Source organism: Lissotriton helveticus, chromosome 11 (assembly GCF_964261635.1).
Source record: "Lissotriton helveticus chromosome 11, aLisHel1.1, whole genome shotgun sequence".
Classification (NCBI taxonomy): Eukaryota; Metazoa; Chordata; class Amphibia; order Caudata; family Salamandridae; genus Lissotriton; species Lissotriton helveticus.
The window spans coordinates 470,793,003-470,808,350 of NC_136072.1; the positions used below are offsets into that span (position 1 = coordinate 470,793,003).

The following is a 15,348-nucleotide window of genomic DNA, read 5'->3' on the forward strand; positions in this document are numbered from 1 at the left end:
TCCACCCACACCAATGTACCCCAATCAAACCCACTCCACTCTAACTGACTCCACTCCAATCTACCCAAATCCAATTGACCCACTCCATTCCAATTTACCCCACTTCTCTCCAAACTCCAGTGCAATCTACCTACCTCATCACCATTCTAACCTATCCCACTCTAATCTAACCCACTCCACCCCACTCCAATCTACCCTACCCCTCCCCAATCTATCCCAGTCCAATATACCCCATCTACTCTAATCCAATCTACTCCACTCCAATCTACCCTACTCTACCCCAGTCTACCCCAGTCCTCCCCACCCCACAGCAATCAACCCCACCCCACTCCAATCTACCTCCCTAAACTACAGTCTTGACTCTACTCCAATCTTTCCAATCTCACTTGACCCCACTTCAATCTATCCCACTCCACTCTCCCCCACTCCAATCCACCCAATCTACCCGCTCTACCCCAGCCTACAACACTCTCCATTCTACCTAATCTGCCTCACTCCACTTCACTCCATGCTACCACATGCCACTCAAATCTACCCCACTCCAGGCCAGTCTAACCCACTCCACCCTAATCCACTTCAATCTACCCTACCTACCCTACTCCGCCCCAATCTACTCCATTCCAAGGTACTCCACTCCAATCTGTCCCACCCTAACCCAATCTACACCACTCTAGCCCTTTCCATCCCAACCTACCCCACGCCACTCTATCCAACTCCACTCCAACCTACTCCACTCCAATCTACCCCACTCAACTTCAATCTACCCCACTGCTATCTATCTCACTCTAATCTACCCCACGCCATTGCACTCTACTCTTCCCCAATCTACCCCACTCCAGTCTACCCCAATTCACTCCAGTCTACCCCAATTCACTCCAATCTACCCTACCATAATGAAGGTGTGACTGGCACAGGTAAGAGCAGAGGGGCGGTGGGGAGGGGCGGGGGGGAGTTGACAGATGACGAGATCAGTAAAATTTAATAAAAAATAAATAAAACGACTTACCTCGAGCGCAAGGTACTCCACTCCACCCCACCCCACCCCACCCACTCTACGCCGATAACTTTTAGCCATGCTGCACAGGTTAAAACACATTGTCATAGTCAATAGCTCTTGAATAGGCGAGACCTATTGGCTTTGCCAATGCTTGCATATTGTAGGGTCTGTAGATTGAGAGTACATAGATTGCACAGTGCCAGTAAATTTAGCAAAAATCTACATTTCATACATAGTTATGCTATACTGCCATGACATTTTAATATTTCATGGATTGCAATCGTCTTGGAGATTTTTGTACTGACATTACAGGATTATAAAGATTGCTCTGGTGCCAATGCACTTTGCACTGACATTTCAGAAATACACAGATTGCATTTACAGCAGTGCAGTTTTACAGTGGCCTCTGGACCAACCTACTACTAGTGCCACTTAGCAGCTGCCATAGTGCAAAGGTGCCGCCATATTGCATTGGTGACATGGCTTCATAGGTAATTTTTGCGTAGACTCCATTTTTGCTCATCAAAGTAAGATGGAGGAGGGTGAGGAATCTTTGGGCCACAGCTCCATTGTGAAGAGCAGCCCTATAAATTTAGTACGCTAATTTATTTTGAATTATGATATTTTGAGCATCCAAATATGATGAATTTAGGGTAGAGCGCCAGCATTTGATGGAAAGGGGTGGATTTCACATCTGCAAATATTTGTAAACGAACTCCTTACCGTCATCTTCGTGGACAGGCCTGGACTCTGCAAAGAGAAGAAAAGTCACTGTGAAAGTCTGTCTTGGAGCCAAAACGCTGCGTGGTGGAAAATAATGTTTTCTCAAGGTGCCAGAGGACAGCAGGTCCGCTCTACGGATGAGAGAAGGGATTATGCGGCAGAGCAGCATAAAGGAAGCTCTGTGCAGGTCCACAGCACGCTTCTGTGCCCTGCTGCCACGATGACTGATAGGCGCTGTGCTGCTGACAGCACAGGCAGCAGGCAATGTGTGTGCGGAAACCTGACACCATAGAATAATATCGGAAGCCTAATTGGAGTTGTGGGCTAATGATTTAGTTGGAGCTGTTGAATCTGAAGGCCAACTAGACCAAGTTGGTGATCCTGGGCAAGTTGACTTGATTGGTTGTTCGGTGGAAAAAAATAAATGTGTTAGCCTGTAAAGCAACTGGTGCTCCTGTAAAGCGCTAGGAAACCTTTGGGTCTAGTTGGCGCTTTATAAAACTCCCCAAAAAACAAACCAAAAAAAACCAGCACCTCCTGAAGAGGTCAGTGTTTGTGTGAACTCACCCCCCTCCCTCCGTGAAATTCAGTTCCTTTATCTGCCCAAAATGGGTCCTTGCTTAGGAAGGGCTGGTAAACGCTATGTGGAAAACATACCAGAAGGCCACATTCAACCACACTTACCAATTAAAGCATTCAGTAGCACGCAGCAACAAAACAGGCCAGCAAAGATGAACTTCATACTTCCTACGGAGGGGGACAGAAAGAAGTCGGGTCAGCTGTGATGCGGGTTGCAGAAACAAGAAGGCAGCTTGTGTTGTTTCCCACACGTGAAAGAAACACAAATCTGCGGTATCAGAAGGGCAGGGAATCTCTCCAAACCCTTCCCATCTGCTCCACACCTGCACAATTAGAACTGGTTCATGTATTTTCTCAATGTGAAAATGATAACCCACCCTCTGTTAACTCTGGTTTCTTCGCCTGGTGCTTCCCGCCAAATCATCAACGGGTGATGGAGAATATTTCCAATATTTCCATGGGTTAATGGGTGTACGCGGACAACTATATATGCTCTGCAGGTTGGAAACTCGGGGGCTTATTTACAAGTGCGTCACTTTTAATATGGGGAAAAGGTGACGTACCAGCTTGTAAATAAGCCTCGTCATGTGTTTGATGAATGCCTACCACAGAGTAACGGAAATATCAATATTACGAGGTATCTGAACTTTCAAACATTACCTGTACAAGAACGAAACAACAGTATAAAATAAACAATTTCATAAACTCGTACGAGGAAGCTGTTTACACAAATATCCGAAATAAACAAGCAGTCATCAAACTCGGCTTTCATTATAAGGTACACAGATGGCCTGGGCAATTTATTTTTGGTTTTAAATAGAGAAAAACACGTTGAATCTTTATTAGTTTCCATCCACAAAAGTGAAAATAAATTAGCCATGACCCGAAATATGCAATTCAGACATTCATATCGATCGACTCTTGCTGAAAATAAAATATGTGATGTGTCGCTAATTGTTGGGTCTGCCCCTTAGACCTAGAAAAAAACGTGACTTGCTATCTTGGCTTTTTTTTGTCACGAACGAGTTGTGTTATCCTCGGCAAAATATTTCAACTCTCGGAGCACCACCTGATTCCGTTAACTGCCAAAACAGTGGTTTCTAAACGTCGGTGTCCCATGCACTATATGGTCTATAGTAATCGACAGTTCTTATATACGTTTTTATCAGGGCCATAGTGCCCGACAGTCATTCCCAGAACGTTCCTCTAAAATGGGAAGCAGTGGTGTGAACACCCTGGCCTGAAATACTTTACAACAGTTTTTTAAATCAGAATTATTTGTATTCATTCACATTGCAGTATCAAACATCCGTTACAGTCTGTAAATTCAAAATACCGAGTTTTAAGTACACAGTACATACGCGGTTTACCTTCTCTTCTTCGGTGAGCGCCCGCAGCAGCAAGGTTCAGTGTCTAGCTCTCTTCCAGCAGCTGAGATTCAATGGGCTTCTGTTCACTTTTGACATCTGGAATGTTTAAAAGGGGTGTGGGCTCAGGCAGAGGGCACATCTTGGGCAACTAACCAATCAGACGTAATTCCGATACAGACACAGTTTCTTCATTCTGTCCCTTCCCTAGAAAACTAATTATAAATAAATGTAGATACTTATCACTGAGTGCAGTACAACAAAAATAAATAACAAACAAGAGTAAACCAATAAATATAAACAAACATAAATAAGTAAACCTTTGGGAGATATATCTTTTTAATTTTGTTAACTAATTAGTACTTGGCATTTCCTTCTTTTTTAATTGATTCTCGATGGCCCGTTCCTATGTACATAAATAATTAGCAGAAGAAAAGCGAAAACAACGCCATCCTCTTATGGCATTCAATAAATCCTGTGCCAATGCTTAATTTGTGCCGGTGATTTCAAGTTGGTGTGCAGCAGTGCCCCAGCGTTCATTTTTGGAGACTGGGACTTACATCATCATCACGTTTCGACCCAGTGCAAGAGAGTGGAAAACAGAAAAGGGAGAAAGAAAAAGATAGAGAAACTATAACAAAGGGGAAAAGCTGGTATGAAAATGGACCTGCATGATTGTGAGGGGAAACAACCTTTACAACGCAACTTTTACAACGCACTACCATTACAACGAAACTTTTACAACGCAAAAACTTTTACAACGCATACCATTACAACGCATGTTTTTACAACGCAAGTACTTTTACAACGCATGCCATTACAACGTAAGTATTGGTAAGTATAAAATTATATTTTATATTTTATATGTTTTTTTTTTTTAAGTTTTCAGTTTTTGGGTAAAGGGGTATTTTTAGGGTTCAGGGTCAGTTTTCAGTTTTTGGGTAAAGGGGTATTTTTAGGGTTCAGGGTCAGTTTTCAGTTTTTGGGTAAAGGGGTATTTTTAAGGTTCAGGGTCAGTTTTCAGTTTTTGGGTAAAGGGGTATTTTTAGGGTTCAGGGTCAGTTTTCAGTTTTTGGGTAAAGGGGTATTTTTAGGGTTCAGGGTCAGTTTTCAGTTTTTGGGTGAAGGGGTATTTTTAAGGTTCAGGGTCAGTTTTCAGTTTTTGGGTAAAGGGGTATTTTTAGGGTTCAGGGTCAGTTTTCAGTTTTTGGGTAAAGGGGTATTTTTAGGGTTCAGGGTCAGTTTTCAGTTTTTGGGTAAAGGGGTATTTTTAGGGTTCAGGGTCAGTTTTCAGTTTTTGGGTAAAGGGGTATTTTTAGGGTTCAGGGTCAGTTTTGGGTTTTTGGGGTACAGGGGTATTTTTAGGGTTCAGGGTCAGTTTTGGGTTTTTGGGGTACAGGGGTATTTTTAGGGTTCAGGGACAGTTTTGGGTTTTTGGGGTACAGGGGTATTTTTAGGGTTCAGGGACAGTTTTGGGTTTTGGGGGTACAGGGGTATTTTTAGGGTTCTGGGTTAATTTGGGGTTTTTTGGGGTACAGGGGTACAGGGTAAAAAAAAAAAAATTAAATTAAATTAAATTAAATTATATTAATTACAATTAATTTAAAATAAAAAAAATTATATACTTACTAATACTTACGTTGTAATGGCATGCGTTGTAAAAGTACTTGCGTTGTAAAAACATGCGTTGTAATGGTATGCGTTGTAAAAGTTTTTGCGTTGTAAAAAATTCGTTGTAACGGTATGCGTTGTAAAAGTATGCGTTGTAATGTCATACATCCGATTGAGATACAGAGACAAGAAGTGTAGGATGGCGAAAAGGGGCATGAGTGGTGACGGGCTCCTAAAAAGCATTGGGCACTATCACTAATTTTTCAGAAACATTTTCCTCCTTCTCTGTCTGCAGGTGAAGCTGTACCCTCATGTAGGGCAACACATGTTTCAAGCAGGCTTATGGTGTGTGCAAGCCATATGTTATTCCATGTCAGGCCACCGTGTTTTTGACTGGCGACAATGGTTTTCAATCCAAAAACAAGCAATAGCAAAGCAAATAGGTCTTGTCTATGTGAGAGCTATTGGCTTTGCCAATGTCTTTCAGCATGTTGTAAAGAGTAGAGTGGAGTAGAGTGGTGTAGGGTGGAGTGGCATAGACCGGCGTGGAGTAGCATAGGATAGAGTGGAGTGGCTGTCAGTAGAGTGGCCAGAAGGGAAGCCTACACCATCTAAGCAATCGAAATAGTGCAAATGAGAGTGACAATGAAAACAACTGATGGTATGCTGCTGTAAGCCCACTGAATTGTAAATAATAAGTCTCACAGCAGAGCACATGCACTGTGTAGGCGAGAATTAATGAACAGTCAAGAGAAACATTACATAATTGAGTCCTTCATTTGGTTTGTTACAAAAGTGATTGCTTATTCATTATCAGTAGAGAGGCGGGGTGTGGAGTAGAGTAGAGTGGTGAAGAGTGCAGTAGAGTGGAGCGGCGTCGGGTAGGGTAAAGTAGAGTTGAGTAGTGTAGAGTGGAGTGGCATAGAGTAGAGTGGAGTTGCATAAAGTAGAGTGGTGTAGAGTGGAGAGGCATGGAGTAGTAGAGTGATGTCTTATAATAAAGTTGCGTAGAGTTAAGTGGCATAGAGTGGGACGGAGTAGAGTAGCATAGAGTGAAGTGGCGTATAGTAGTGTGGAGTGGAATAAAGTAGAGTAGCATAGAGTACAGTGGCATAGAGTAGAGTGGCGTAGACTAGAGTGGAGAGGCGTAGAGTAAGGTGGGGTTGAGTTAAGTGACATAGAGCAAAGTTGAGTAGAGTAGTGTAGCGTAGAGCGGCGTGCAGTGGCGTATAATAGAGTGGTGTAGAGGAGAGTTAAGGGGTGTAGAGTGGCATAGAGTATAGAGGTATAGAGCAGAGTGGCGTACAGTGGCGTTGAGTAGAGTAGAGTGGAGTAGAATGGTGTGAAGTAGACTAGAGAGGAGTGGTGTAGAATGGAGTGGCAGAGAGTAGAGTGGAGTAGCACAGAGTGGCAAAGACTAAATTGGCATAGAGGCTTAGTGTAGAGTGGAGTGGCTTAGAGTAGAATGGAGTGGCTTAGAGTGTAGAGTGGAGGGACATAGAGTGGAGTGGAGTGCAGTGGTGTGGAGTGAGTGGAGTAGCGTAAACCTGAGTAGCATAGAGTAGAGTGGTGTACAGTAGCAAAGTTGTTAGTATAAATAACTAAAACGTCAACAGAGACTGCAGATAGAATGAAAGCAACATGAATAAGAATCTGTATGTGTGTTAAAAGTAGGTAAGCACATTGCAAGTCCAGAAAAAATACCGGAAAGCTTATAAAAAAAAAAAACAGTGCATTGCAGAAAAGACGAGGAGGAACAAAGTTGAGGAAGAAGACATACTTGGTCCATGCTCCAGGGAGGAGCTAACACAAGAAAGGAAGGGAAGCCTACTGGAGCTAATTAATCAAAAGGTTGCAAATGAGACTGACAATGAAAGCCACTGATGGTATTCAGTGGGCTGGTTGTAAGCCCACTCATTTGTAAATAATACGTCTTGAAGCATAGGGAATGCACTGTGTAGGCAAGATCTTATAAACAATGAAGAGAGACAATATATAATAGGGCCATTCACTGGGTTTGCTACAAAAGTGGTTGCTTGTCCATCATCAAAAGTACTAATACAAATGTACAACAAATTTACAGCAAAGCACATCAGGCAGGGAGACTGGACAAGATAAAGTTTTCCTTGAAGGATTGTTCAAGGGTGGAACATCTATTGTTATTAGGAAAAAGATCACAGGCCTATAAGAACATGAGTCTCGTTTGAGCCATCCAGAGGAGACCACTATCAGGGACCATATTAGGAATTTCAGACTTGAATTTTTTTCTCAAAGTAGATGTCAAGCATACGCTGCAGGTTTTTTTGGGGCAGATCCTACAATGTTCTAATGTGTGATCATTCTATAGTTACTGGTAACACTAATGTTCAATCCCATTCTGTTTAAGCTTTGAAATAGTCCTCACCAAAATATGTAGTATCCACTCGAGTGTTGGTTGAGTTGAAACTGAGAATTTTCTTGTCATCTCTTTGTATTAGCGATGCTCTGATAGAGCTGCGCTACAAAGAATATCTTGGATCTTTACAGGTTTGAAACAATGACTGGGTGACACCCATTGAGGATATTCTATATCTATTTTTAGGAAATCCACCTTTTCTGCGTGGTCAACCCTTTTGCTGGACCCTCTATTTTTGCTGGCGTTAGACCTCAGTGCACTTCAAAGCTGCTAACCAGCAGTAAAGATCCTGTGTTCCCCATTAAACATGGTGAATTTGAATATTCCTAACTGAATATTTAACTTACCTATACATTCCTATTATATGGTACAAAATGTACCCAGAGCCTGTAAGGTATGCCAGTAGAGGACTGCAGCACTTATTGTGTCATCCACTACAGTCATAGTGAAAAAAATGGCTTCATGCCTACCATTGTACCTGACTGTGGCAGTCTAAACACTGCAGTTTGACCTTTCAAAATAAACCCCTTTGACAGGTAATAACCTCCATTTCAAATTTTAATATGACCCCTGTGTAGGCCTTATAGCCCAAAAAGCAGAAAACAGGAGGCATGGTATTTAAAAAAGGACATGTAGAAATGAAAGTCGGAGTCCCTCAGGGCTCCATTTTAAGCCCGATGTTGTTTAATCTGTATATGGCCCCCTCGCCCCTTTGGCAGAAGCCGGAGGTGCAACAATTATATCCTATGCTGATGATACTCAGCTGTTGTTTACCTGTAAAAAGGGCGAGGATTTAGATGGAGAGAGGATTAACAAATGCTTAAGTGAGGTATTTGCCTGGTTTAGACGTAATCAGCTACAATGCAACCCTGAGAAATCCAAAGTGATTCTCCTTGGCTCATTTATGCATGATGCATGGAGATGTTAGTGACCAATGGATATGTCACCCCCTCAGACATCAGCAGGAGTAGTGAGAAATCTAGGGGTTAAAATGGATGATTCTCTTGATAAGAAAAAACAAGTTCAATCGATAGCAGGAACCTGCTATGGCATCCTGAAAATGCTCCGGAGGTTTCTTCCCCTCTTATCGCTTCCCCACAGAAGGACGATGGTCCAAGCCCTCATCAACTTAAGATTGGACTATGCAAATGTCCTTTATTTGGGCCTTCCAGATTGTCTTCTGAACAAACTCCAGGTCATTCAAAATGTTGCAGCCAGAGCCATTTTGATTCTGGGCCCTAGAGTACGGATCACTCCCTGTTTAAAGAACCTACACTGGCTACCCATTCGAAGCAGAATTCATTTTAAGGCCTTGGTGCTGGCCTTCAATGCGCTGCAGTGGATAGGAGCCCATTATATTAGGAAACGGGTGTCCCTCTATATTCCTGGTAGAAATTTGAGATCGTCACAACAACATCGGATGACGGCGCCCAAATTTGCTCGCTCTCGCAGAGGCGGTCGTTCATTTCAAGTACAGGTGGCTCGCCTCTGGAACGAGCTACCTATCACACTCCGACAATTGACTGATGTATGGCTCTTTAGGAAACAACTCAAAACTTGTTTTTTCCCTGAATAACCTACCAGAGAGTCTGCCCTGCAACGTTTTTTCGCATGTTCTGCTGAGCGCCGGGACAATCTATTGAGTAGCTGTGCACTTTATAAATATGGAATAACATAACATAACATAACATGTAAGTATGTCCTTACTGTGAATAGCACCCAAAAGCTATTTCACTGTGGCAGGCCTAGATGTCTTATGTAAAAACCGGAGTACAGATTAAAATCCTAATACTGTATCTCTGAAGTGGGACTGGCTAGAAAAAAATTAAACTACTATTTTTATAGTTCTTAAAATGTAATTGAATGCTTAAGTCTGATGTTTAATGCATATTAATGAAAAATAACTTTTAGAAAATTACCTTTCCCGGCGAAAGTTTCTGGAAGCTAAATTTGCATTTGCTCTCCCACTTCTGTCAGCCAGTAATTGGCATTTGAAGAAGTGCGAAAAAGGTGTGAAATGACTCCCAGGAGCAAACAACTGGCAGACCTGAATCGGCAAAGATGAAACTTTGAACCTCCCAGACTACACAGGGTGGGGACTGTGAGCATCCTTTTTGACATTACAGTGTCAAATCCTGCTTGACTGTCACAGCCTGTTTGACAAGTCTGCTCGGCTTATATATAACACTTTAGGATGCTCTTGGAAGGCAGGGAACAGGATGGCAAGATAATTCATATGTATCCACTATCAGGTTGCGGATGAACCTTGCTTTGTTCCACCAGACGTCTGTATCTGGGTTTTACATATACCACTGGGTGCATACTTAAAAGGAAGGGGAAACAGGATGCCAAAACAATTCTTGTGTATCCACTGTCTGGTTGCTGGAAAACCTGACTTTTGTTCTACAAGCCTTCTGTCTATGGGTTTAATGCGGGTACAGTGGCTGCTCCAACTGGATTTTGGTGTTAAATGTCGGAGGACACTAGGATTACCATTGTACACTTCCCACACACCCCAGCTCGCAGGGCCCAAGTTTAGAGTGGCCAAAGGCTTTTGCAATCTTTTTTTTTTTTTTTTGAGAACCTTTATTGTCACGTCAGGTAAATACAAGTACGGGCCTACAACCACTCCGGCCGGCCGCTAGTCAAGACATACATACAGCAAAGCAATGCAGAAAATACAGCAGCCCGAAAGTCAGGGCAGAATAAGTGTCCAGGATATAACTTGTAGTCAAACGTACTGTGCACGATTTGAGAAGGTTAATTTTTCAATAAAGAAAACTAAGAATCAATGCCATACGGTCATACATGGTCCTACAATAGCAAGTACAAAGCAGGAAATCCGCAAATAGTGCAAATACATTGGAAGCATCAGGGGTAAGGCACACGAGTCAGGATAAATGCAAAAACAAACACGTTACGTAGCAAGCTGCACCCCACCCCTCAAGATGAAGCATACTGTAGGAGACATGAAAAACGACGACACCAAAAAGGGAAGGAAGACAAAGGGCCATAGAAACAAAAAGAGGACAAATTAACAAACCCCATCCCCCTACCCCCCACCCTGCACCCCTGCAGAAGGCTACGGCCTATCCCCCCCCCCAGCAGCGTGCCTGTCGCCCTAAATAAGAGACCCGAAATATAGAAGAAGAGAAAAGGAAGAAAAAGAGGAAAAATGCGGGGAAGGGCCCTCGATTTGGCCGCCCGCCCCCCCCCCCCCCACCACCACCGCGCACACTAAACATTCTAAAAGCAAGATCAGAATAGCCATGGAAATCATCAATCACCGATAGCACAATCAATAACATCCCCGCTGAGTGTCCCCCTAAACACAGTCAGCCAACAGTAAATTCCACTATGTCCTAGACGGTCTCACCTCTGGCCTTTCCTATCAGTAGTATCAAGACACGCCCACTGATCAATCGGCCCACAGAGCAGCATGGAGGGTCCAAGTGATCCGGGCAGACCGGGCAGTGTTGTTATTCCATGGGACTTCAGCCACCAAAACCCAGCCGAGCAGATATGGCGGAAATCCGTCTGTGTCGGTATCGACCCCGAAAACACCCTCCAGTCCGGACACAGTCTCACCAACCAGGGAAAGAGAGTCACACCATCCGGGAAGCGCCGGTGCGCCGCCGGTGCGCCGCCGGTGCGGCCCAAGCCATAGATCGACGTCGTGTCCCCAGCCGCCGAATAGATAAGTGCCCAGACGAGTCACTCACATGCACAACAGATCCGGCCAAAGCTATATCATGGACCGGGTCCCCCAGAGTCTCCACGAACACAGGCGTAGCCGGAGCACTCATCACTGACGCAGAGGCGGACACATCGGCGCCTCCTTGAGATCGAACTATGCCCGCGTGGAACAGTGGGACAACAATGGCAGCCATCCTTCCTCACAGATCCCGGGCGTCCCGGAGCACGGACGTATGCAGGGTTGTTAACGCAGCCAGGATATCTCTGAACGTGGGCTCTATCTCGTGTTTCCAGACACCAGGACTCTCTCGCACAGCAGCTGCGCTGCCTGGATGCGGTCTGCGTAAGAGGGTGCCGTCCGCCATCTTAGCTGATCCGGCCTCGTCCTTCTCCATCTGACCTCGGGACCGGGCCCCAAACCAGGATGCAACAGGAGTCACCACGGGGACCCGGAAAGTCAAGGCAGGCTTCCCAGCCAAGGGCCACCGAAAGGCTAAACAAAATCTCCGCCGCCCCCTGGGAGTCGCCCACCAAGTCCGGGAGAGGTCATGAGTCGTGCCCGGACACAACGCCGGAAAGGGGGCCAAATATCGTGCGCTCCCCTCGACCTGCTTCACCGCACATCCCACAAGGCACTCCACCAGATGGACTTGGTCGGCACTGTCGCCATCGGCCCTTCAGATGTCCGGTGTCCTCCGGCCGACTCCTCACCCTCACCAGAGGCCGCTGTTGTTGCAATCTCGGCCGGCCACTCTCCTCACTCGACACCCCGGTCCCAGCTACGTGAAGGCCGCAAAACAGTCGGGGACATTTCAACGGGTCCGCCGCATGGAAAAGCCTCAGGAGCAAACGGTCAGTGAAAGTTGTCCTTTGCCTACTTAAATATGCCGATACGGCTCAGGATAGTGGCCAGGATGTATGCGCGGGGTGAGAATGCTCACGGAGCCGAGCGACTATGCAGCCATCTCGGTCGCCAGCTTGGCTCCTCCTCTGGCTTTTGCAATCTTGAAAATGCGGAAGTGGGTATGGTGGGGGGTGTGGTCTGGCCACGAACGAAGATGGCCACTCGAATTTGGAGCTCCCGTGCCCGGCAGGCCCTGCAGGGAAGCGACAGACCATCTGAGGCCCCGGTCACACATCAAGGTGACCGAACATTGCCCCCCTACACTGGTGAATCAGCAAGTGGGCCTGTTTCTGTAGCTGCTCCCGCAACAGCAGTGGGGCAGATACCTGGGCTGGAGCTGAAGAGGTAGGCCTGAAGGGAGATGTAAAGCACCGTCCTTGAGTGCGGGGCTGGCACCTCCTCTCCGAACTTCACACCGGGACGCTCCAAGTTGGACTGGGTGCCCCCACCCTAACGTCACACAGGGCACAAGAGCCCAGGGGTCTCTTGACCAGGCCGGGTAATCTTTTCCTGGCCCGCATGGCCCACGGACCCAACTGCCTGAACCTGCGGATGAGAACGGCCTACCCTGACCGTACACACATGGACCTGTGGAGACTGGCTAAGCAGACTGAAGAGATCAGGCCGCCATTTTAGTAATGGGCTAGAGGGACCTGCTCTAAGGACGCAGGTGAGTGGCTTTCCACCACCCCCTACATGCAAGAAGCACATGGGGGCCTGCTGCTGATAAGTGCAGGAGCCTGGCTTGCCTCCCATCCACGCCTAAGGCATATTGAAATGTTTTCCTCCCCTATTGAGGGACTAGACCCCAATACACCTTTCCCCCCTACTTGCGGACCATGAGCCACATCGCCAGGTGCCTTACACCCAGTAGCAGAGGCCAAACAGACAGCAGAAAGCCAGCTGGCATTTTGAAGCTGATCAGGGGGACCCACCCCAGCCCTTCATGGAACCACGGGCCAGTCTCGCCCTCACCTTAGGACGCAGGTGTGTGTTTTGCCATCGACCCCCCCACCGCCCATGCAAGAGGTACCTGGGGACCGACCAACCCAATACACCATACATCGGCAATCACTGCACCAGTCAGGACAAAGGGCGATCCCTGCAGCTTCCCAGGAAAGCACTGCGGCCTGGCTGTTAACCGGTGGAATCATCACCCCTCCACCCTGGTGCATTGGGGCCTCGGCTCACCGACCCTCCCCCTGGGGAGTCATGCTTCTTCTTCTCACCTGGTCACCTGGTGATGACTCCAGGCAAGACCTCCAGCAGTAGGCCGCCGTCCTCCCCCTGGGGAGTCATGCTTCTTCTTCTCACCTGGTCACCTGGTGATGACTCCAGGCAAGACCTCCAGCAGTAGGCCGCCGTCCTCCCCCTGGGGAGTCATGCTTCTTCTTCTCACCTGGTCACCTGGTGATGACTCCAGGCAAGACCTCCAGCAGTAGGCCGCCGTCCTCCCCCTGGGGAGTCATGCTTCTTCTTCTCACCTGGTCACCTGGTGATGACTTCAGGCAAGACCTCCAGCAGTAGGCCGCCGTCCTCCCCCTGGGGAGTCATGCTTCTTCTTCTCACCTGGTCACCTGGTGATGACTCCAGGCAAGACCTCCAGCAGTAGGCCGCCGTCCTCCCCCTGGGGAGTCATGCTTCTTCTTCTCACCTGGTCACCTGGTGATGACTCCAGGCAAGACCTCCAGCAGTAGGCCGCCGTCCTCCCCCTGGGGAGTCATGCTTCTTCTTCTCACCTGGTCACCTGGTGATGACTTCAGGCAAGACCTCCAGCAGTAGGCCGCCGTCCTCCCCCTGGGGAGTCATGCTTCTTCTTCTCACCTGGTCACCTGGTGATGACTCCAGGCAAGACCTCCAGCAGTAGGCCGCCGTCCTCCCCCTGGGGAGTCATGCTTCTTCTTCTCACCTGGTCACCTGGTGATGACTCCAGGCAAGACCTCCAGCAGTAGGCCGCCGTCCTCCCCCTGGGGAGTCATGCTTCTTCTTCTCACCTGGTCACCTGGTGATGACTCCAGGCAAGACCTCCAGCAGTAGGCCGCCGTCTGGAAAGTGTGGACACTAAAAGCTCCGGCCTTGCGTCCAAAACCAAATCCATCTGCACAGACATAGCTGGCTTTTAGGACCAGGTCGGAGCAGCGGCTCGGGGCTGTAGAGGGTCGCCTCAACACCTGTCCGTAAAGGGACCAGGATATCTTATACCTCAGGACAAGATCATCAATCTGGAGGACAGAAGCTGCAGAGGCAGTCTGATTCTTTGGCTTTCCTGAGCATGCCGAGGGTGCGAACTCAGGGGTTTGATCAAGAGCCTCCTCCCCACCCTCACAGCTGACCTTCATCACAACCTTTGAACTCTAACTGGCCTCGTGCATTTGGAACAAATAGGGGCCCTGCCCTATCATAGCCTGCTTCCTCTGACACAAACAGATGCAACAGCTCCTAGCTACAGCCGGTTCACTAGCCCTCTGGCCCCAGCTACGTCAAATGGACATTAAGTATGGGACTGTTCAAAGCAGCCCGAATGTGGGTCACGAAAGACGGTAGGTCCAAATACTTTTTTGGCTTAGAAGCTCTGCACCTTTTCTGGAAGGACCCACCGCTTATGCTATGGACACTGCACCCCTATATTCACAACCAGGCCTGGGCAGAGCTTGTGGTGTTTCACTATGCGAAATTCTGTGAAGTTACCAAAACTATGCTGAATTCCACTAGGTTCTGTGTATTTGCAGAGTATCGCTCGGCCACCCTAATTATGAATCATGAGTACTATCATATGGAAATGAAACGGTCCTGCTACTGTTGACAGCTGTGGTTGGCCACAAGAGGGCACAGCCTCCTTGAGAATGACATTTCTGACAGGCTTCAGTATCAATGTTGTGGAGACGGAGGTTCCAGCTCTCAGCTTGCCCCTGAACCTTGCCCCTCAAGTAAAGGCATATTTGTCGGTATCTTTACACAAATAGGACATTTAGAAAATAAATAAGGAGGGCACCTTTGATGCACTGCTGCTCAGCCTCTGACACTGTAGCTTGTCCCGAATGTTACACGGTGGCGGGATGGGTCACTTCAACATGCG

At 47.0% G+C, this 15,348-nt stretch overlaps 1 protein-coding gene across 1 annotated transcript in view; it reads right to left on the bottom strand.

Annotated features, from left to right (window-relative positions):
* The window catches only part of LOC144792890 (otospiralin-like), a 37,473-nt gene extending 35,010 nt beyond the window's left edge, over positions 1-2,463 (bottom strand). The window contains exons 1-2 of the mRNA XM_078668095.1: positions 2,405-2,463; positions 1,721-1,747 (exon numbers count right to left, since the gene is read on the bottom strand). Coding sequence (XP_078524221.1) covers positions 1,721-1,747; positions 2,405-2,462 — 85 coding nt within the window. The 5' untranslated portion in view covers position 2,463. The remainder of the gene's footprint in view (positions 1-1,720; positions 1,748-2,404) is intronic.
* Between the last annotated feature and the right edge of the window lie 12,885 nt (positions 2,464-15,348).